Source organism: Chelon labrosus (assembly GCF_963514085.1).
Source record: "Chelon labrosus genome assembly, chromosome: 18".
Taxonomy (NCBI): domain Eukaryota; kingdom Metazoa; phylum Chordata; class Actinopteri; order Mugiliformes; family Mugilidae; genus Chelon; species Chelon labrosus.
Genome location: NC_140351.1, coordinates 23,455,037 through 23,477,551, shown reverse-complemented (window position 1 = coordinate 23,477,551; position 22,515 = coordinate 23,455,037). Strand labels below are relative to the sequence as shown.

The 22,515-nt window shown below is 43.8% G+C and overlaps 1 protein-coding gene across 1 annotated transcript in view; it reads left to right on the top strand.

Annotated features, from left to right (window-relative positions):
• Positions 1-256: 256 nt before the first annotated feature.
• Positions 257-22,515, top strand: part of sugct (succinyl-CoA:glutarate-CoA transferase) — a 60,182-nt gene continuing 37,923 nt past the window's right edge. Inside the window, exons 1-12 of the mRNA XM_084565779.1 lie at positions 257-502; positions 799-847; positions 928-1,001; positions 1,080-1,165; positions 2,896-2,946; positions 4,476-4,596; positions 7,394-7,485; positions 8,526-8,669; positions 14,019-14,114; positions 18,691-18,762; positions 19,357-19,454; positions 20,459-20,561. Coding sequence (XP_084421905.1) covers positions 316-502; positions 799-847; positions 928-1,001; positions 1,080-1,165; positions 2,896-2,946; positions 4,476-4,596; positions 7,394-7,485; positions 8,526-8,669; positions 14,019-14,114; positions 18,691-18,762; positions 19,357-19,454; positions 20,459-20,561 — 1,173 coding nt within the window. The 5' untranslated portion in view covers positions 257-315. The remainder of the gene's footprint in view (positions 503-798; positions 848-927; positions 1,002-1,079; positions 1,166-2,895; positions 2,947-4,475; positions 4,597-7,393; positions 7,486-8,525; positions 8,670-14,018; positions 14,115-18,690; positions 18,763-19,356; positions 19,455-20,458; positions 20,562-22,515) is intronic.

Sequence of the window (22,515 nt, the reverse complement as noted above, 5' to 3'; positions counted from 1 at the left end):
TCCAAAGCTGGAGAGGTGATAAGTAAGAAGAGGAACAGACTAAAGCCTAGCTCAGCTGAAATGATCTTGTTTTTAAATAAAAATCTGTGAACCACCCAAATCCCCTTCCCAGTTTCACAAGCATTTCAGAGCGCACTGTCATCATAGTCCATAGATGCACAGTTTATTTATTTTGTAAATAAAATTGTGAATTTTTTATCAATCTTATAAAAGCATATATCTAAAACATACAGTATTATATGATGGCAAAGTCATACAAGTATATTATTATTTTCTCCATCACTAATTAAATCTACATCCGCTCTGATTTTTACTATGAAAAGCGGAGACCGGAAGTGTTGTTGTAGCTTGACGCTAACAGGTGGGAAAATGTCGGCCTCTCTGAGGTTGTTGAAAAGCCGCCTCGGGGTTTCGTGTCCGGTTGGTTTCACGTCGTTGCTACAGAGGAATCGGCCGCTGAGGTGTCCGGTCGTCGAACGGTGCATGTCAGACATACAAACAGGTAGAGTGCTAGAGCTAAAGCTAGCTGGCTAATGTTAGCCTCCAGCTCTGTAACGTGGATCAGTCATGTAATCGATAAGAGTAAATGGTGACAGGATTAAACAGAGCAGGCATCCTAACGGGAAGATCAGCCTGCCAGCATGTTTCAGACTGAATGAAATGTGTCAGTACGGTGACAGGACTCAGATTTCTCTCATGAAATATGATCAACTGGTGGTCAAAGTCTCCTTCAAGTGTGTCAAGGTAACGGAGATGTAGACAAGAAACTTTAAACAGCTGTCCGGTTCATTTGTACAGGAGAAAGCCTCCGACCACTAGAGGGCGTCAAAGTGTTGGACTTGACTAGGTGAGAATGAGTCCTGAAGTAATATTTATACTGTGGCCCAGAAAGCAGAAGTCAAGTAGAGTTCAATGAAATCTTTGCAGAGTTCTGGCTGGTCCCTTCGCAACCATGATCCTGGGAGATCTGGGAGCCCAGGTGATCAAAGTGGAGAGACCAGGTGAGTCGGCCATCTTTCTCTCACCTCCATTCTGTCTGACCGGGGGCGAAGGATGATGGGAAGTGTTTCGTTGAACAGGTGCAGGCGATGACACCAGAGCCTGGGCTCCTCCATTCGTGGGCTCCGAGAGCGCCTATTTCCTCAGCGTCAACCGGAACAAGAAGGTCAGCGTTTGTCAAATGTTCGTCCTGCAGATGCAACGTAACGCATACACACGAGAGCGCACGAAACATGACGGAATACTGTCGTGAGTTCAGGCAAAACATGACGTCTCATTTTAGAGGATTCAGCTGAGAGATTCCTAACCAGGGGCTGCTTGGAGAGCTTGTAGATGAGCTCCACTGATAACAGGAAATGCAAATGTTGGAAACATTCAGAGTGTATTTAAAAATACACTGTGTGGTCCACAAATCTGAGAGCAGAGGGAAAATAAGTGCTGGAAATAATCAGAAAGTTTATAATATTTCAGATTCTCCTCTGTTTCCAGGTCACAAGCCTGACAAGTCATTCCTGCTGTTTGAACAGGCAGTGAACTAACCACAAATACTGGACTTTACGTACGTGAAGTGACCACAGGCACTTCAGTCAAACTGATGATCAGAAGCATTGCTCATGGTAAAGCTCAGGTTCCATTGAAGCGGCGTTCAGATGAATCTTAGGGCGTATTCACACCAGGAAGGTCCGTTAGTTCACTTGCTTTGGTCCGGACCAATTATTTTTTTCTTTTTTTTTTTTTAGTGCGGTTCGCTTTCACACTGTGATTAATTGCAACCGGACCAGAATTTATAAACAAAAACACATGTGCTAAGGTCGTTCAGCCATTGGCTGGTAAACGTATAGGCGGGGTAAAGAAGGAAGCCAAATGTCCCACGTAAATAGGCTACAATGGAGACTTTGCGTACTGTAGGTCTACTTGTTATTATGCTAGCAATATGGTTTATAAACTTACAGCTTGTGCTCGAGCGTCAAGACCGTTTGATGCAACATGAGTTTAACCATATCATGCTCGTTATTTTGCAACGGCTCATCTCTACCTAACCTACCTGCGTTTGTTTGCTTCACGTGTCTCTCTCTGTTGTGTGTGTCACTGGGCTATCCTACATTTCCCATAATGCGCGAAAACTACGGGAAACTACGGGAGCTCGTCAAATCCAAAAAGGTAGATTTTTGCAACTTGGGTCGGACCGAGGTCGGGCTGCTTTCACACCATAAAGGAACCGCACCAGGGTTCGGTAGGAACCGCTCCGAGACCACCTCCTCAGCTGGGTCTCGGTCCGCTTGTTTGGTCCGCACCAGAGTTCGAGTGATTGTATTCACACCAGTCAAAAAGGTCCGAACCAAGCAAGGAAACGAACTTGAGTTCGTTTTAATCGAACTAAACAAGGCAGGTGTGAATACACCCTTAGGTTTCTCTGATAATTGATCGCATGTTAGAAACATGTTTGAGAACACTGTTGTGGTTGAAACATCAGTGCCAGAGTCAGCTCAGATTACTATTGCGTACAAAGCTTGATCAGAGTTTAGAAGTGGGGCGGCTGTGGCTCAGTAGGTAGAGTGGGTTGTCCACGAACCAGAGGGTTAGCGGTTCGATCCCGGGAATGTGCCACATGCCAAAGTGTCCCTGAGCAATAGGTAGAAAAGTGCTATATAAAAGCAAGTGAGGAAGGAAGTAAACCATTTCACTCTTCTTGGCCATGTTTGTTCTCACAAAGATTCCAGAGAATCTTTTCATCAGAGATTCTCAGAGGGCCCTGACTAACGGACGACATTGTACACGGGCATCTTCCATCTTTAGGTGCTATATAAAAGCTTCACCAAGTGAAGACATTTTGGCTGGTCCTCAATTCTTTACAAGGCTGTCTGAGGCTTGACCAGATGAACCGTCTGATTTCAGAGCATTGCTGTGGACCTGAAACATCCCAGAGGAGCAGAGATCATCCAGGAGGTACCACACACCAACAGCAGCTTCCATTCATTTTCACTGCTGACACAATCCAAAGCCTCACTGTCTGCACCGTCACTCAAGTCGAGTTTTAGTCCGTTTATGACTTTAAGTGAGACACAAGTCATTTTTCAACAGTTGTTTCATATACATTATTTCACTTTTCAAACAGTTTGAAAAACTCCAGAAAATCATGTCATGGCTTTAGAGGACTCTGATTGGCTAAGTGACATTATTTGAGTCATTTGGATGTGTACCTGTGGGTATATTTAAAGCCGACCTTCACAATCAGCTCCTCTTAGGGCCTGTTCAGACCTTACATTAAGATCCGATCTGGGTGATCTGGTCGTGTAAAAGACAGCGGTAGATCCATTAGAGACAGCAGCTGTTAAAATGTTCTTCTGTGACCCAGATGATGTCAGGGTTTATTTGCATATAGAGCGCCAAACTGAGATCGGACCTGGAGACGCGTTTGGATGCACACGTTAATGCCAGGTCTGAACACACGTACTTAAAGCAGGTCACTTGTGATCAGATAGCTCAGATCAGATCTTATAATGCAAGATCTGAACAGGCCCATAGTTGGACATCACGGGAAAATCCAGCCAAGACCTCAGAAACAAGTCTGGTTCATAGTTGGGAGCCTGAGGAACCTGTTCTTCGTATACAGACAATACTATACACCATGGACCAGGCAGCCCTCATACCGTTCAGGAGGAGACTCCTTCAGTCTCCTGGAGATGGCAAAACTGCCGTAGAAAGACCCGAGATCGTATCATTAGAAGAAATGTCTTCTAGTCTGGTGCAACAAAAACTGGACTTTGTTCTGTTTGTTCAGACAGTGAACTAATAATAATAATATAATGCATGTTATTTGTGGGCGCCTTTCAAAGCACTCAAGGTCAACAAAACATCCTAAGAATAAAACATGCAATAGTCACAGATACTTTCTTCCTGTTTTTACAGACGGTACACTAACCACAGGTATGTCTACAAGCCTGTGTTGGTTCCTCCAGTTCTTCAGGAGCAGTGCCCTAGTACTCACTGGAGCTTGTGGAAGGAAACGAGTTCAACTATTTAAACCAGTTCACTGTTCCCAACGAAAACAATCAAATCCAGTCAAGTAGAGATTATAGCTGACTGCAGACAGGGAACGCTTTCCAGGACGAAATGTCAGGAGCTGTAAAAACAGACCTGAAATGTATCCGGCCGAAGTGTGTTCAACTCTTTAGTCAGCTGGTGAACATCCAGAACACGGTTTTAGTCCGTTGCACGACTCCATTGATACCAGGTTCTAGCCTCATCAGCATTTTCCTGGTTTGGATCTTTCCCATTGTTCTAATCATGTCAGAGGAGATCATGTGGTTGCACAGCACAGCGTCCAGGTGTCTGTTCAAGTACTGCAGGTGTTTGCAAAGCAGCTGTAATGTGTTTATGAGTAACACATGACTGGATTCATACACCTGTGTGTGTGTGTGTGTGTGTGTGTGTGTGTGTGTGTGTGTGTGTGTGTGTGTGTGTGTGTGTGTCAGCTTGCAGGTGTGTGTGATGTGCTGGTAGAGAACTTCCTGCCAGGGAAACTCCATCATCTGGGTTTAGGATACGAGCAGCTGAGCAGACTGAACCCAAGACTCATCTACTGCTCCATATCAGGTACCGACTCACCTCAACAGCTTTGTTCTCACCCAGTTTCCCTGTCTTTGTCTCCAGAAAGTGATGACTGACGACATTTCTTACAGTAATGTCAGAGGGTGGAAGCAGCTGTACGTTTAATCTCTGTTGAAACTTGTTTAATCTCACTGGGTTCTGTTGGTTTATTGGAAGCTGTGCTGTTCATTCTCCACAGAGGATGAAGCCCAGCGGAATTTTCATAATGTGATGTGTTTCAGCCAATACACAGAGACTGGATGATCCTCCAACCAATCAGAGCAGAGATTAAGCTTCTCAGAAGACAGCCATTTTGTTGGGAACTAATTTAACACCACTTCCTAATAACATAATTTCCTTGCATTGCCCAAACTGACACTATTTTCTCAGGTATACGGGGCAGCACCATTTTGGGAATTTGGAGCCAGAGTTTGTGTTTAATTAATACTGCGCTCCTCCCTACTTCCACCAGTTAGGAAGAAATGTTGGATTATACACTGTACTTATTTATTTATTTTTTCCTACTCTTACCGTCCTATGGGACAACTTCATGGAGCTGTTGGCATGGTAGTCGTCATGTTGTCACATCCTCTTATCAGAAAAATGGACCCTTGAACAAGCATCAGCATTATATTAAATGACAGAAACTGTCTTTGAAAAAAACACTTTGTGTTTTAGTTTGGCCCAAGTACCATCCACTAACATGGAGGGGGTGGAGCTTATGACCTATACTGCAGCCAGTCACCAGGGGGAGCTCTACTTTCTCTGGGTTCACTTTTGAGGAGCTGTTCTGTAGTCCATCTTTATTTACAGTCTATGGCAGGGGTCTTCAACGTTTTCCAGGCCAAGGACCCCCAGACTGATGGAGATATGGACCCCCTACTTATGTGTATGTGTATTTAAAGACATTTAAATTTATGGAAAAAAAAATTGCGGACCCCCTGTTGAAGACCTCTGGTCCATGGTATGACTATGTCTGTTATTCTTCTGTGCATTACCACATAAAGCCCACCTATACGATTTGAACAGCCCGGCAGATTTTTATTGAAGAATAATCAGTTCCCAACGGAGAGACTCCAGACCAACTTTATGCCACTAAAAGTTTTGTAGGCAGCATAACTTGATTTACAGACTGGACTTCACTGTGACTGTTGTAGCTGCTGGTAGAACCTGGTGGTCCAGGTCCACTCGTTGACATCATCGATTACCTCATTTACGCGAATACGTTGATGGAATACCTCGACGCTTCGTGGTATGGTGGCTTCTGCTGCCAGGGACGACGAAAATGACAGAAAACATCAGAAGAACGTCAGTGACGACCACTGGAGCACAGTCACTATAAACAGGAACCACACCAGAGACTATCCGCCAGGTTTCTGACCTCAGAACAAGGAGATAGAACTCTGCCAATCATGATTGACTCTGATCTCATTACCTCTCCACTAGTTAAAAGCTCTCCACGGAGTTAAAAGAACACTTTTATATTAACATTCCAATCATATAGAAACCGGTATTAACTGAGGTGCTGGAAAGAAAAGTTGTGATTATGTTTGAAGATCTGCTAATTCTTTAGTGGTAGAAACAGTTTGGATTCACTGTTGCAGCGACTCTAGACGGGATACGTCTGAGAAGAGAGAGGGAACAGATCTGTTGATGGTTAGTGACGACATTAAAGATGAAGAACTGACTGAATGATAACGCAGCCATGTCAGAAAACAGATCAGTCTCTGCCTCCTGCAGTTCTCTGAATGAGCCACCAGGTGTCTTCAAACTCCACAGTAAGGATGGAACTCTCTGCAGCTGCTTCTGATCTCTGTTGGTGTGAAGGAGGAGGCAGGCTGATGGTTGTGGATCAGCAGAGGGAAGAGTTCCTCTGACTGGAACTCAGTGTTTGTGCACAGTTGAAAGGTCCAGGGAGTAGATTGGGAGGCAAACTGGAGGAGAACTTCCTCTGAACACTTGATGGAAGTCTGTAGAGTCAGTTCCTAGTTAAAGTTGATTAAACTCTCATGGAAACACCCAGATAAACACTTTCTTCATCCCACACCTGGCTCCTCCATCAGATTCAGTTACACAAATGAAATCAGCATCAACTTGGACCTTTTGATTATTTGCTCACGATGGTCCAACCGAGCGGAACACCCCCTTAGTCCCATAGCAGTGAAATGAGGAGCCTGCACGTGGACACGCTAAACGTCAGCTGCTGTCAGAGTTTGTTCAGTGAAATCCGTTTGGAACCAGAGAAGAAAACAGCAGGAAGTCCAGAGGCAGTTTTTAGATCCAGCACAAACTCTTGAGACGTCACGTCCCTCCTCGTCATTCTCCAAATAATTTCCAAGCAGTTCCCGCTTGACGTGAGCCAAAGTTTTGTGTATGTTCAGAATCACAAGTCAAAGATAACATGTCGTCAGTGAGGCCGACAGTTTTTCCGTCTGAAAGATGTTCTGTCAGGAATATGAGCTTCCAGTTCACGCTTGCTCTCTGGGTGGCAGCTGATCGAACTCCAACACAGAACGTCACTGATCGGCTGCGTCGTTGCCGCCCAGTTTCTCCTCTTCCTATATTTTTATGTCAACATGCCTACGTCCATGCAGGACAGTGGGCTGATTTTCATTTTCATAGTTGATGCGAAGCCAGCGCAGAGCGTGGACTCTTCTTCAGTCAGTCTGGTGGTTCAGTCAGAGCAGCAGACTTGACACGCTGCTGGAATGGGGGTTTCCTGGAAGAGGAAACGCTGTGATTCTGCTCAGGTCACAGTGAGACTCAAGCAGCCATCTGTCTGTCTGTGTCTGTGTGTGTTCAGGTTATGGACAGACGGGCCCTCAGTCTCAGAGTCCAGGCTACGACTCCATTGCCTCCGCAGTGTCGGGGATGATGCACATCACGGGGCCAGAGGTCAGAGACTTTTCTTATTCAGTCTCCCGATCCCGCTTCAGCTCTCCAGAGGAAGCTCCACCCTCCTGTTTTAGCTTTGTGTACGTGCTGTTGTGTTGCGCTGAGGCCGTCAGATTTCTTGTTGATGTAATCTTTCAAGCAGCAGAGTTGACGAGGGCTGCTCCCATCAGCTGATCACCAATCACAGGGTCTGTCCAAATGGAAGTGGATTTTTATATAGTGGCTTCATAGTGTGGTTCCAATAAGAGGTCATCATTTCCTCAGGAATACTGAACATGGAAAGTAGCACAGTGTACACATCTGGAACACATAAAATCAGATCTAATATAGCCGTGCTTTCCTCTGGAGTAAAAGAAAAATATTTTATATCGATTAAAAAAACAGAAAAAGTTCAAATGAGCACAGAACACCAAGTTTGAAATTGAATGAAATGGCACTGAAGCCACAAAAATAAATTCCAGTAGCTGATAGCAGAAACCAAAAGCAGTCTTCTTGTCGTCTCCAGTCAGAGCTGAAGAGCTGAGAAGTCTCCCTCTATCTCCAGTTGGTCACGGTGCTCAGAGCTAGACTCATGAAGCAAGCATCCGTCCACTTTGGCCTCAAAATCCTCGGGGCTCTGGTTCAGCAACCAGGACGTCACAGAGCATGCCAAAGTTTCTGGGGTTGGAGGACATTTTGGGAAACGATCTGGAGATTCTTGAGTCAACCGATCAGCCGTTCTAGAGGTCATAGTTCAAACTATTTAGGCAGAAAATGATGAAACCTACAGACTAATCACTTCATAGACCAGGTTTTTCGTGGAGAACACCACTTACTGTGCTCTCCACATCAGAGTCATTTCCAGCATGCACAGCAGAACAGACTGTGAGGATGTTCCATCTTGAGGCAGGAAGCTTCCAAACACGGCACAAGCCTTCAAATCTGTTGTCAGTGTTAAGTGTCTGAGATCACACGTTATATGATAGAAATAGTGTCCATTATGTGCACACTGTCCCCCGTTCCCTCCAGTCCTTCGCGTAACGCACTGTTTCTGCTGGCAGGACGGCGAGCCCGTGCGCCCAGGCGTGGCCATGACAGACCTGGCGACGGGGCTGTACGCTCACGGAGCCGTCATGGCCGCCCTGCTGCAGCGACACAAGACGGGAAGAGGAGTTCACATCGACTGTAATCTCCTGTCTTCACAGGTAACGTCTGAGTTACTTTGTCCTGGACATATTCAGGGGTACTTTTCTTGTCATGGACAGGAAAACGGCTGCGTCTCATCAGTATTTTATCATCACTTGATCTGTAGATCACTTTCTTGATTAACTGATCGATTGTTTAGTTTGTATGAATCCAGGAAACGGTGAAAGAGACCCATCACATAACTTCATGTGATTTAAAAGAGAGAGTTCCTTGATTCATTCTCTTTCTACCAACTGATCAACAGTTAGTTTAAAATCTGTAAATACAGTAGAAGTAAAAGTAGATTAAATAGTAAAACATCTGTAACTCTTCCAAAAACTTGTGTTCCAGCGTCTCTTTGGTCTCAAGCTGAAGCTCCAATCTGAGCTAGAAGTAATGTCCATGAGCTGCAGCACGAGTCCTGCTTTACAGTGTTGTGTTCAGGGTCGGCTGGTAAACGACACTGCTGATGGCGAGCGTCGGCTTCCGTCCAGATCAATGGGGTGTTTTGGATGGAAGGGATAAGCAGAGGCTGTCACAGAGTGTGTGTGTGAACCTGCAGGTATTTAAACAAGCCACTGATTTATCCTGAGAAGTCCGACCACTTTAAACAGAACCATCAATATTTCGTCCCTGTTTAAACAAATCCAGCGATACGTAATCCTAAAGCCGTCCAGGACTCGGAGACGGATGGGAACACGCGTCGTTCTGGACTCTGAGGTATTCGAGGACGCCCACGGTGCGTTTGATTTGCAGTGTGGGGACGCGCCGCTTGTGTGACAGTGTTGCTTTTAAAACCGTGTTTTATGCTTTTGATATTCTCATGTTTCACCTGAGACACGACCGGGTTCAGCTCATTTCGCGACTTTATGGTTCTCCAGAGAGAAATTCAGTTTGCAGACGGAGTTCAGAATCAAAACACCGCAAATGCCTACTTCCTCCAGAGGCTCAGAGAGGAGAAGATTCAGCTTCTATTCAGTTTAAAAAATATTCAGCTTCCATTTAATTTAAAAAATATTCAGCTTCTATTCAGTTTAACAAATATCCATCTTCTGTTCAGAGTTTAAAAAATATTCAGCTTCTGTTCACAGTCTAAACAATACTTAGCTTGTGTTTAGTTTTAGAGCCAGTGGATGGGTGGGTGAATAATGCACAGAAGGAAACATAGATCCATGAAATCCATGCTGACCGTTTTCGGGGCTGCGGTGTCTCGTTACGGATTGTCTTAACTAGCGTCCTGCAGGTCCTGGAGCGGCTTCAAGCTCCTCTGCAAGGGCTCATCACTCTCATACGTCTAAAGTTTGTTTAAGTTCGAGGCTGTTATGCTGTGTGAAGATAAAGTCTTTCCTTCCAGGTATACCGGGAGACCATTAGTCCTAGAGAAAGATGCCTTCTCTTCCTTCCAAAGGAGAACATGCAGATCTTACGGCTGTCTTCACAAGACGAGAGGCTTTGGACTTACTGTAAAGGCCGTGGCAAAAAGAAGATATGTTTTAACAGTAAAAGCAACTGAGATAAAATAGTCCCCTGTAATACGACTTTTTGGTCATCTTATTGAATGTGTCGTTCACTTTTACGTCTCTTTTGATGCAAATGGCCAGATTTATTATTATTGTTATTATTATTATTATTATTATTTTATGAATCCAACTTCTAGAAGCTGTGAATACTTTCAGTTCATTTCTGAGTTTCCTGTCAGTCTTTGTCTGAAGCTGCAGGGACCTCGAGCTGTTGAGCACTTCTCAGTTTGCTGGAGAGTGTGAAGGTAGCATTCAGGAGACACATCCAGGTTAAACACGGCATCGAACGGTCTCTGTGGGCAGCAGTGTCCCTCTGACTCCTCTGAGAGCGTTTCTTCCCCTGTAATTGATCTGTTTCAGCCTCCGAAAGTGTTGCAGCTGATTTAAATCTGTGATGGAGCTGTTTCACATGTGGCGCCGCTGTCCTTCACTCCTGCACAGCCTGTAGTTGGTACCAGACCAGGTCCTGTTGTGGGTTTCCAGCTTAAACCGAGAATAATATCAGTTTCTAAACAGAGCGAGTGATTGACGGCGCCACCCATCCGACTGTGAGCTGCCTGTACTCCGTCATGTCGGCATCCTTTAAAGCGTTACGACCACCTCTGATCTTCCGTTGCTTCTCTCCTCCCATCTAATCATCTTCTCAAACACTCATTCATTAGTTTCATCCAACATGGGCTCAGAAAGAAATGTCTCTGCAACAAAAGGATCCGAAGTCATCAGCATTTCTACTAGAAACGTGAGATGATGCCGCTGATCCCCATTGTTCAGATTTTAAAGGTTCAAGTCAGCTCTGCGACATCAATCAGATCTACCTGGTTCAGATTTATAGGTTTATATCGTAGTCTGTAACTAAAGATGGACAACGTGACCGTTCCTCTAAACATGTGGGAAGCCAAAACATGTGGGTCTCCTCTTGGTGACTGGCTGCAGTATCTGCCTTGTCTCTCGATGTTAGCTGAAATCAAAGCACACGTCAAAGAAATCTTTCCCAAAGTCCATTTCTGTTATATCCTTCTCATCAAGTGTCTTGATGTAGTACAGAAAGTGATGTGCCGATGGCTGCTCTTAGTAATCGAGGCGTTTCCTGCAGACTTTAAACCATAGACAGTATGAAGATGGTCGCCGAAACAGCTCCTCAAAAGTGATGCCAAAGCTAGTAGAGCTCCCCCTGGTGTCTGGCTGCAGTATAGGTCATAAGCTCCACCCCCTCCATGTTAGAGGGTGGGACTTGGGCTGAACTAAACATTAAAATATGGGATGGTTTCTCTCATTTTAGGTAGTTAATATAATACTGATGCATATCAAGTGTACATGTTATCTGATAAGTTTCATTTTAGTTAGTTATTTGACGCTATTGAAACAGGATGTGACGTATTAATGACTAGTTGCCATGCCAACTGCTCTGTGAAGCGCTCCCGTAGGACTGTGAGAGTTGAAAACATTTAGCAAAAAAAAAAAATGAAGTAGCCTTGCAAGGAAATGGTCTATAGTTTCAACCCAACTGAACGAGTGGCTCTGCAGCAAACTCCACCCCTGAACTCTACAGCACAGACTCTGGATCCAAATGACGCCAAAACGTCAAGATGGTACAGCCCTTATCAACAGAGTTTTGTCTTCACTTTTGCCGATGGGAGAAACTTTACATCAAGTCAATAGTTAGTATGTGCAGAAACTAACTGCTGGAAAGCAACTCTGCCATGGTAGCCATTAACATCACTGTTGGCATCGCCGTTAGCATCTCCTTTGGAGTCTCTGACCGCAAACCAACCATCAGACTAAACTCACTGGAATAGTCCAAACACTGATGCTGCTGTCTGATTGGTTTGAGGTCTCTCTTGAGATGCTCATTCATTGTGGTTGTGCCGTTACATAATAGCACAATAACTTAAAAACAACAAGAAGTCCAGATGTTTCCCTTTGTTTTAGTGCAAATAAGTACAAGTACATTATGATATCATTTTACAAAACATTTTATGAACAACCTGGAATTTTAAGAAAACTAATTCAATTTGAATTGCTGCCATCTGCTGTTTAGTTCTAGGTCTCAATGTCGTGTTATGTCTAATTCATACTAAAACAGAGTAATGCTAGTGGACAAATTAGGAATAGCAGTTACTTTCACTAAAAAATTGCAGTTAATGTTTTCTATATAGTTTTCGCACTTTGCAAATTCATCCCACAGGGCAGATTGGGCCGGTTTTGGCCCCGTGGTCGTATGTTTGACAGCCCTGGTTTAGATAAACATGTTCAGACAAACTAACTCGTCGGGACTGATTACAAGTTTCTGCAGTCACTTTTAAAGTTGGAGTAATGTTTTTGAGTTTTTAATGAGTTTTGGGCCACCTGTGATGCATTTATCCAGTCAGCGGAGGCAGCAGATTGTCTCTTCTCACTGTAAAACGTGCCTTTAATAATTATAGTCATTTCAAAATGAAAATACTTAAGACAATGAAAAGAAGAAAACTCAAAGTTGTGAAGCAAACTAATGAAGATTTTATTGAACAAACTCAGTGAAAATATTCTGCAGCAGGATGTAAAGTGGGTTTCAGTTCTTCATTGCTTCTGCGGTTCCTTTAGACGAAATGCTGCAGGCAAGTGATAATTGTTAGTTACAGTATCTTCTGACATTCAGCCATTTGTGAAACAGTGCCACCAGCAGCAGTAGCAGCTCCTTGCGGGTGTTACCTGGGACGTCCTCTTAGTTACTCTGCTTTCATTTGTTTGGTTCTGAAATAAATTCTGCTTTAACAAAGCGAGGGGTCTTTAAGAACGACTGAAGTTGTATTGCGGCATGACTTCAGAGGTGTTCCTAATATTTTGACCCATCATGCATGTTAATGGTGTAATCTAAGTCCTAATGTAGTGCCTGGTGAGTAGCAACACTTCAAAGCCAACGTGTTGATCCAGAATCCTGGGAATCCATCAGCAGCTTCAGCCAAGACCTGAAGGTTCTGTGGTGGCAGACAAAAGAGACCAGAGATGTGGTTTCTGGTAGGAAGGAGAGCAGAGATGTGGTTTCTGGTATGGGTTGTACCGACAAGTCGACTAGTTGACTTCACTTGCTGTGCCATGACGCTTTAAGCATCAAGTTGACTAGTCACTGATCTCGTGACGATAACAAAATTCACACCTCCGAGAACACAGATGAGGAGCCCAGTGGGTCATTGCGGCAAACTAGCAGCGGTTCATCAAGTGTGTGGAAATACTTCACTAAAGATGAAGCCCATTCTACTGTGACATGCAGAATATGTAAGTCGGTCCTGAAATACAACAAAAGCACTACTGCAATGCACACTCATCTGAAAAGGCATCCGCTAACAGAGCAATGGTCCAAATCCTCTTGACAGCAGTCAATTAATGACTTCACATGTCCTGCAGTAACAGAGAGAAGGAGGCTGCAAATCAATAGTTTGTTGGTGAATTTCATTGTCTAATGTTATTAGACCTTTGACTGCTGTACACGGAAAAGGCTTCGGAAATATACTGCATTTTTTTCCTTCTTACAGCAAGCTGTGAAGGTTCATTTATACAGGCTAAACATATCTGTAGCGCACAGTATTTATAAGCGCTTGTGTTTATTTTCAGTTCTGTTGTGTTCTATTAGTGTTTTTTGTCCTTGATGTCAGTTAATGCACCATGCGAGAGACGGAAGGTATGGTAGAGTTGAGAGTTTGCAGAGCGAGAGCCGCATATTAGAAGTGTCTGACTGACGGTGTTAATGGTGTTGACGTGGGCTACAGCCGACAGTAGCCCGTGTTCAAGAGAGAGAGAGAGCTGACCTCCAACAGCAGCAGTTGAACGAGGCTGGTGACGGCTCACATTTATATTTTATTTATATTCTCTCAGGTTTCCTGTCTCAGCCATGTTGCTGCCAACTACCTGAATGCAGGGAAGGAGGCGAGGCGATGGGGGACGGCCCATGAGAGCATCGTACCTTACCAGGTAACATCTTCACCTCTGTCCGCGAAACACACAGCAGCAGGAGAAGACGGGAGCTGGAGGTCTGTTACAAACTGAACACCATCATAGGGAGGGCTGAAGGAAAGAGAAGGATGGACAGATAGAGAAGGAATGTTGGAGGAGGAAGGAAAGAAGGAAAGAGAAGGGAGGTTGAAAGGAAAGAGAAGAGTGGAAGGGAAGAGAAGAAAGGAAGGAGAGAGGGAAGAACGGAAGAATGGATGGAAAGAGAAGGATGGATGAAGAGAAGGAAGGAGAGAGGAGAATGGAAAGAAAGGGGGAAGGATGGATGGAAAGAGATCGTCTGACTCAACTTTCTTTGGCGGCTCCTCTAATCCCAGAAGAGCTGATGTCAGGGTTTCAGGGAGGAGGGAGAGCAGGAGGAGCTCAGATAAAACGATTATAAAACAATTAGAGACGATTAGTGTTGGTGTGTCTCCTGCATGGAAGTGATTTGGTGTTGTCTCACTTATTATGTGCTCGTATATCTCCTTCATCCATCTTCTTCTATGCAAACCACACACCATATCTGTGTTCTCTGGTCTTGCATTAAACTCCTCTCGTTTCTTTCATCAGCTGTTTATCCAGTAATCATGAAAATAAATCCAGAGCAGACACCTCGGAGAAGAAACGATGAAAGAATCTCGTGTTGAAGTTCTTTTTCTGTGTTTATTAAAAACATCAGAGACTCCACTTTAGCGCATTTCTCTTCTCCCTTGGCCTCTCTGCGGTGTTGCTAAAACGTGAATTATCTACTTCCTGTATGCCTCAGAAATTCTAAGCACTCCGAGGCATCGGCTGGATATTTTCACAATAAGAGCTTGTACTCACCCAAGAGGGTAACACAAATAAATCTGTAGCTGAAGAAGGTTTTACAGAGACATACCACAGGAATCTGTTGATCTTCTCTGCTGTAAATGTAACTCTCAGTGATGCCTTTTCTGGCAGAGTTTAAAAGGAAAAAAAAAAATAATCTCTGTACACAACACACGGACATGAACTGATGGAGACAAAACAAGAGCGGAGAAGTACGGAGAAACGACGAGTTAAGGTCAAGCTCTGTTAAAATGTCCAAATTGACATTAAAGAACAACAAACGCTGATGTCTCCTTATCTCTCCTGTGTCCAAAAAAACGCACTTGACTACACCACCAAGACTACAGTCATGGGGAAGGAAGGAAGAAAAGAAGGAAAAAGACAATGGGGGGTGGATAAAAGGGAGGAAGCAGCATTCATTAATACACAGGATTAGATGTTACAATCCCTTGTGCCAAGGTCCCAGGCAAAACACATTTAGAGGCCCTGTCCAACTGAGAAACCCTAACAAACCTACGGTCATGTGATATGACGATTAACCTACAATCTAAATGAACTAAGTAAATGCTGCTGGCTTGGAAATAAATGGAGATGGAAGGAAGGAAAGAGAAAGGAACAAAAAAGAAAGTGGAGAAGGAAAGAAGTAAGAGCCAGTATTTAAACCAATTCTGCTCTCTGTATCTAATGTTGTAGCTCCTGAAGAATGTTTCTGGACATCACCTCTTTAAATTATATCAAGGATAAAAGTTCAGTAGAATTTGGGGGTGTGGCCTCTTTGATTGACAGGTGGTTGTCCTCATAGGTTGCTGGCTGTTCTTAGCCCCAGCTGCACTCACACTCCGTCTCTCTGACCATTGTTGAATGAGCGGGAGTTTGGTGGTGTCAGGTGGATGTGTACGTTACCCTCGTACATTATGTCGTACATGCACTAGAGTAAAGGTTTGAAGAGGTTTGAAACCTGGACCCACAAAGGAAGCACTTGACCTTTGTAAGAGCAAACATGTTGGCGCAAAGGAAGCTCATTTTAAATGTTTAAATGTTAAAGCTTCGTGTTTAATACATAGAGAGCATAAAAACTGGAGACTGAAAACATGTCCATGTGTCAGTCTGCTTCACATTAAACCAGGCCTCAGGGAGATGTTACTCACACACTCAGATAAACGTGGTGGCTGATTCTTGTGGTCGTCGTCTCTCACCAGCCGCAGCTTTATTGTCCAACGTTCGGATCTAATCCTTGTGTGAACCGCCCTACCCACAATGCCGTGCTCCCTCCTGCCCTCCCCCGTGGGTTCTGGAGATGAAAGTGGAGCAGACGGGTCGCGGCAGTTGAAACAACAGAATTATTGGTGTTGCGGTTGCGGCTTCGCGAGGAAGATGTTAGAGCTTGAAGAAGTCGTCCGTCCCCAGACGACGTTTTTCAAGTTCACATCGAATTTCTGAGACGGGTCAATTCAAATCCCCCCCCCCCCCCAAAAAAAAAAAAACAGAGACATCCAAGACACAAGAGAGAGAGAGTCAGGAAGGGAAAGTTGAACGTAGAGACAAGAGCAGTACAGAATAAATGACCGTTAAACTTCATTAGTTTGAGAACCAGGAGGCCCTGCAGCACATCATGCTGATTGAAGAGTTTCTAATTCTGCTGTTAACATAATAAATAAATCTGAGTTTAGAACGCAGCGGTAATGAACTTACCACAAAGACTGCTCTGATTTATTGTCCTCACCAAGGGAAGTGGAAGTTGGCCTGTTGGATAGAAGAATTAGTCTGCTGGAAGAGCTGCACAAAACTCAAGACTAACTGTTGTAGGTACAGTATTCTGAAAGAGTTTCCACAGTCCTCCAAGACTTATGAACAGATGTAAATGAAATCAATTCATGGTTCTGGTGCAGACAGTAGATTTCTGTCTCTGAATGACGTTTCCGGTGTCGCCGTGGACTTTACCGAGGATGAAAGTGGGACCTTTTTATCCGATACTGAAGAATAAGAAACACGCAAGAGATGTCCACTTTATGTGGTACACCTGCACGGTCCAATGCAGTACAAGTGCTCTGTGATGCCAAGCTCTCTTCAGTCTCTTTTTGTGTATTTTCACTCATCACAAGAATTAACGACAAAATGAGCACAAAGATACAATGCATGCACCAGCAGCTGCTCCTTCTGGACACGTCGGATTCATTGGTTCAGTTTAACAGCACCTTTAAAAATAGACTACAAAAAAAGACTACTTTAAATTAGTAAAGTTTAAAGAAAATCGCCTTTCTCCACCTTTGTTGGGTTGAGTTTCTGAAAATATATCAAAGTGACGCTTGTTAACAGTAAAACACTGCAATAGAGCAGCAGTTTATTCACATGTATTCAGATGTGAAACACTGTAATTAAGGCTGTCAGTGCATTGATTCATTTTAATATTAATCTCATGGTTGTTTGTTCTTAAATCACAATAAATAGTACATATTTATCTGTTCTAAAGGCAACAGAAAGGGATGTTTTTTATTCAGTTTCTTTGTTTTCGTGGTTCCAAAAAAATTGAGGCATTGCAATGATTGTGCGGTAACTTGTTATTTCCTTTAACAGCCCTGGAAATAATATAAAAGACTGACACACATTTTCTCTTGTGAAATCACATGAATTCAGAGTCTTGTGAGGCCGGAGATAAGACGGTCATGATCTCTTTTAGCTCTGTTTTTGGTCTCCGCCTGATCCTCCAGCAGGGAATTATCTGTCTGAAAGCTCCAGGTCAGGGTTTATCCTAAAAAACAAAGCTAAAACAAAGACAGCTGGACTTGAAGGGTTTCTTGTAGACTCTCCCCTCGTCTTTGTTTCAGCTTGTATTAGCCGGGCAGGTTGAAGCGGATAGGAAATCTCCCTCTGACCTGATGCTGGAGCCAAACGAGGCCGAGAAGCTGTGGAACATGGAGGTCAGCAGCTTTAGCTCTCCGACGGTTTCCTTGGAAGTCGGCGTTTGCGTTTGATTTACAGCCAGCGGGGGTGGTGGGGGTGGCATGTGCTCTGTCCTCTCTGAGGACTGTTTGGGGTTTTGCGGGTGAATGTCCCATCGCAGTCCCCGGGTGGACTGGGTTGCTCCCCGAGGCTGTGGATGAAAGTGAGGCGGCGGTCGGAACAGTGTGACTAAAGGGTTAGTGGTCTGAATGCACAGTGTGTCTCTGCAGTGTGTGTGTTGTGATGTACGACAGCAGCTCTTTTATGTGGTGAAGAGTTTTTATTACAGGCGGTTCTGAGAGAGGAAGAGGAGGAGAAAGGAGAACTTGCGAAACTTGAGAGAAGATTAGGAGGAGGAGGAGGAGGAGGAGAGGTAAAAAAATAGACAAAGAAGAAGGGGGAGAGCAGCTTTCCTCTGGTGTGCTCTAAGTTATTAAACGGATTTTGAAACTCACCGAGGACTTGCCTCCAGTGTTCTGATCCTCCTATTTAATTAGAGTAAATTTCATATCTACCTGCTGGGATGGAGCGACTCCGTAAAAATGATTTAATCCCCAAAGTCAACAACATGAAGTTGACCTCTCTGCTGCTCCTCTACTTCGTGACTTCCAAAAGTTCAGAGATGTCTCCTGTCAGATCCACTTGTCGGTGGACACAAACGGCAGCTAATTCTCCTGTCACTGAACCACCACGGTGTTGAACTAGCTCCTGAACTCTTGAGGAGTTGTTTCCTATCGATCTCTTTCTGTGCTCAGATGCTCCATAGTGTGTGATGTTTGGTGCTTTTGCCTTGTTTCTGTTTCAGGCCTTCAAAACCAAAGACGGACACCTCGTTGTGGCTGCAGGCAATGACAAACAGTTTGTCAAAGTGTGTCAGGTGAGGCCCTTTTCCCGCACAAACCATCAAACTAACATATTGTCGTGTCAGAAACCCTGCTGCAGGTTCAAACCGAGACTTAGTTCACCTAAAATCACAAACAAATCAAGGAGAAGAAACACCTGATACACAGTTTGCGGTGGAGGCTTTATATTCCTGCAGCAAACCTTCACAGACTTGTACACATTCACACTTGAAAAGCAGATCAACAGTTACTTTGACTGAAATCACCACAACAGAAAAAGAGAGAAGGCATCTGAGTAGATGGTGTGCAGGAGGCTGAAGAGTTACAGTATATTTCTAGGGAAGTGAACATCAGGAGTAGATTTGAAGCAGAAGCAGAATCAGTCTGGCTTCATTCTGCCTCTTCTCACGTTGAACTCTTTTATTGTTTGATTGTAGAAGCCCTCAGGCTTCGTTTTTAGCATCATCCATTAATTTGACTTGTCGTGTTGTTTCACTGAAAATCGGTGTTTCAAACATCTGTGTTTGAGTCTGAGAAAGCTCCAGCGTTGATGGTTATTCTTAATTTTGTTATTTTTTATGTTGTTTATTTTTATTTATATTATTTTGTCGACGATGTTGTATTTCCAGGTTCTGGATCTGATGGAGCTCACACAGGACCCAAACTACAAAACCAACAAGCTGAGAGTCCAAAACCGTAAACAGTTACTGCACACACTCACACAGAGGTTTGGAGACACACACGCGAAAACGCACACTCTCACACAGAGTTCCTCAAAAGTGCAGCCAAAGCAAGTACAGCTCCCCCTGGTGACTGGCTGCAGTATAGGGCATAAGCTCCACCCCCTCAATGTTAGTGGATGGGACTTGGGCCAAATTAAAACACTAAAATACACATCAAATAATTTTAAATTTTATAAGGACAGTTTCCCTCATTTTAGTTAGTTAATGTAATACTTATGCATGTTAAATTTTTCTGATGTTTTGTTTAAGTTATTTAACTATAGAAACAGGATGTGATGGTCCCATAGTAAATGGTAAATGGCCTTGCTTTTATATAGCAAGGCCATATATAGTGCTTTTCTACCTATTGGTACTCAAAGCGCTTTACAGTCACAGACACATCTACACATTCACTCACACAAGCACTCACACATTCACACCGGGGGTTCAGTGTCTTGCTCAAGGACACGTCGGCATGTGGCACATTCCAGGGATCGAACCCCTAACCCTCTGGTTCGTGGACAACCCACTCTACCTACTAAGCCACAACCGCCCATAGTACTGTGAGAATAGGAAAAATAAATAAATAAGTACAGTGTATAATCCAACATTTCCTTGTAACTGGTGGAGGTAGAACAGAGTGCAGTATTAATCAAATGAAAACGCGAGTAAGTGTAGCACAGAAGTGTGGCGGGTCATCAATAATGTGGCTCCGCCTGGTTCCACTCCCGGGCCGTACTGCACAGACTTTGGCTCCAAACTTTCAAGATGGAGCTGCCTGTATCCCATGAAAACTAGTGTCCAATGCAAGGAAGTGAGGACGAATCGTCCATATATATATACAGTCTATGGTACGAACACACACGCTTGTCAGATGTAATTAGCAGTTGATTGTCCTTCTGTCCGTATGTCAGTTAGTCAGCTTAGCATGTGTAATGATGTGTGTAATATATGCAAGTGTGTAATGTGCGTGTAGACTAATAAAACACGTTCTCCATGTTTCTGTCAGATTTCTGCAGGGGATGACGGCCGATTGGCTAAGCAGGTTCCAGGGCTCGGGTGTTCCGGTTGGACCAATCAACAGCATCCAGGAAGTGTTCAGCAACGCGCAGGTCAGTTCTCCAGGCTGCTGCTGGGTTATGAGGAAATGTTGCACTGACAAGTCTCTAAAAGTTCATATTTTTTTTATATATATTTAACACAAACAACAGAAACACTTTCTGAACAGGGACAAAACAGTTGGTGCAGGACATCTGTAAAACATAGGAGGTTATGCACTCCATGTGCGTAAGGGTGTTGTGTGCGTACATAGTGAAATTGGCTGAATCTTGAAGGTAATTTGTGATGGATATAGTGGTAACAGTATAATATGTGACATATATGGCATAATGTGAAACGGTAATTATTATGGTAGTGCAATAACTATTGGAAATGGATACACACACATATAAATGAAGAAGAAATTAACATTAAGGGAACAGGGAATAAGGAATAATGCCCAGTGGGAGCCCCAGACTGTTGTGACAAGGTTAGGTCGGTGAAGCAGTGTTTTTTTTTTTTTTTTTTGGTGTGTGTGTGTGTGACTGAACATTTTGTGCATCTGGACTGTCCCCAGACCCAGTCACGAAAGTGCTGGTCCATCACTGGATCCCTTCCAAAACAGCCCCCCCAGACCCTGAGGAGGTTGTCTGTTAATAAGAGAGCTGTCAGTTGTCACGTTGTGGGTTGTAGGGAAGTTTGGTAGATCGTAGTCTGGCCCCGCCTCTCTCTCTCAATGCTTTCCTGAGGTCATGTTGAGCTCCACAAACTTTCTTTAAACAAGAGACCTCAAATCAGAACTCATTAGGAGTGTTTGTCCAAAACAAGAGATGCCCCTTTCTATGAAATCAATCCCATGAAACTCCAGTTATAAGGCAATGGGAAGAAGAAGAAAACAATAAATTCTCTGTCAGGGAGCTGCTACAAAGAAAAATGTGAGTGTGTCCTTTGCACATGCTCAGTAGGGTTAGTAGTACTCTTGGAAAGAACCAGTGCAAAATCACTGCTCATCACTGTCCCTCCCATAGTCTGTATATAAACATGGACACTGCATCCCCACTTACTGGCACTGGACAAAACAACGGTATTTTCCCAGAGATACGGGCACGTAAACTTGCAAGTTTGGAGCCAGAGTCTGTGCAGTACAGTTTGAGAGTAGTGCCACGCACGACTCACTCGAGTTTTTGTTTAATACTGTGCTCTGCTCGACCTCCACCAGTTACAAAAAATGTTGGATTATACACTGTACGTTATTTTTTTTATTTTTATTTTTTCCAACTGTTCCGCTACGGAGCAGTTGGCCTGGCAACTTGTAGTCACCATGAGGTCACATCCTGTTTCTATAGCAGATAACTTACTAAAACGAAACTTATTAGAAAAAATGGACACTTGTGTGTGCATCAGCATTATATTCACTACCTAAATGAGAAAAATTATTCTTGAAAAAAAAAATGCTGTGTATTTTAGTGTTAGTTTCTAGTTTTGCATGGAGGAGGTGGAGCTTATGACCTATACTGCAGCCAGTCACCAGGGGGAGCTCTACTTGCTTTGGCTACACTTTTGAGGAGCTGTTCCGCCCGTCCATCTTTATACAGTCTATGGTCCCCTCCATATGGATTAAAAGCACATTAGTCACTGCTTAGAGATTACACAACTCAGTGTTACAGTAATACACTGGCCTCAGTGGTGTATGTGTGTGTGTGTGTGTTGAGAACAAAGCAACAAGACATGTGGTGTGACTGTGTAGAAGTAAATGGATCCCTCAGAGCCTCTTCCTGTCTCTTTTCTGTCTCTCTCTAAAATCAAAACAAACACCTTGATTAGCGGGCGAGTAAGCCAGACAGTTCTCTGCCTCTGTCCAGTCAAGTGTGAGGATTGGTTCAGTGTCCCGCCTCCTCCCACTCAGACCCATTTGTTTTCATCAGTGTCTGCTTGTGTTGGGCTGACACATCATCTGAGGGATGTGTGAGTTACATGAAGACTGTAATCCACAAAGTTTCCATCTGTGTAGATTTTGCTTTTATCACA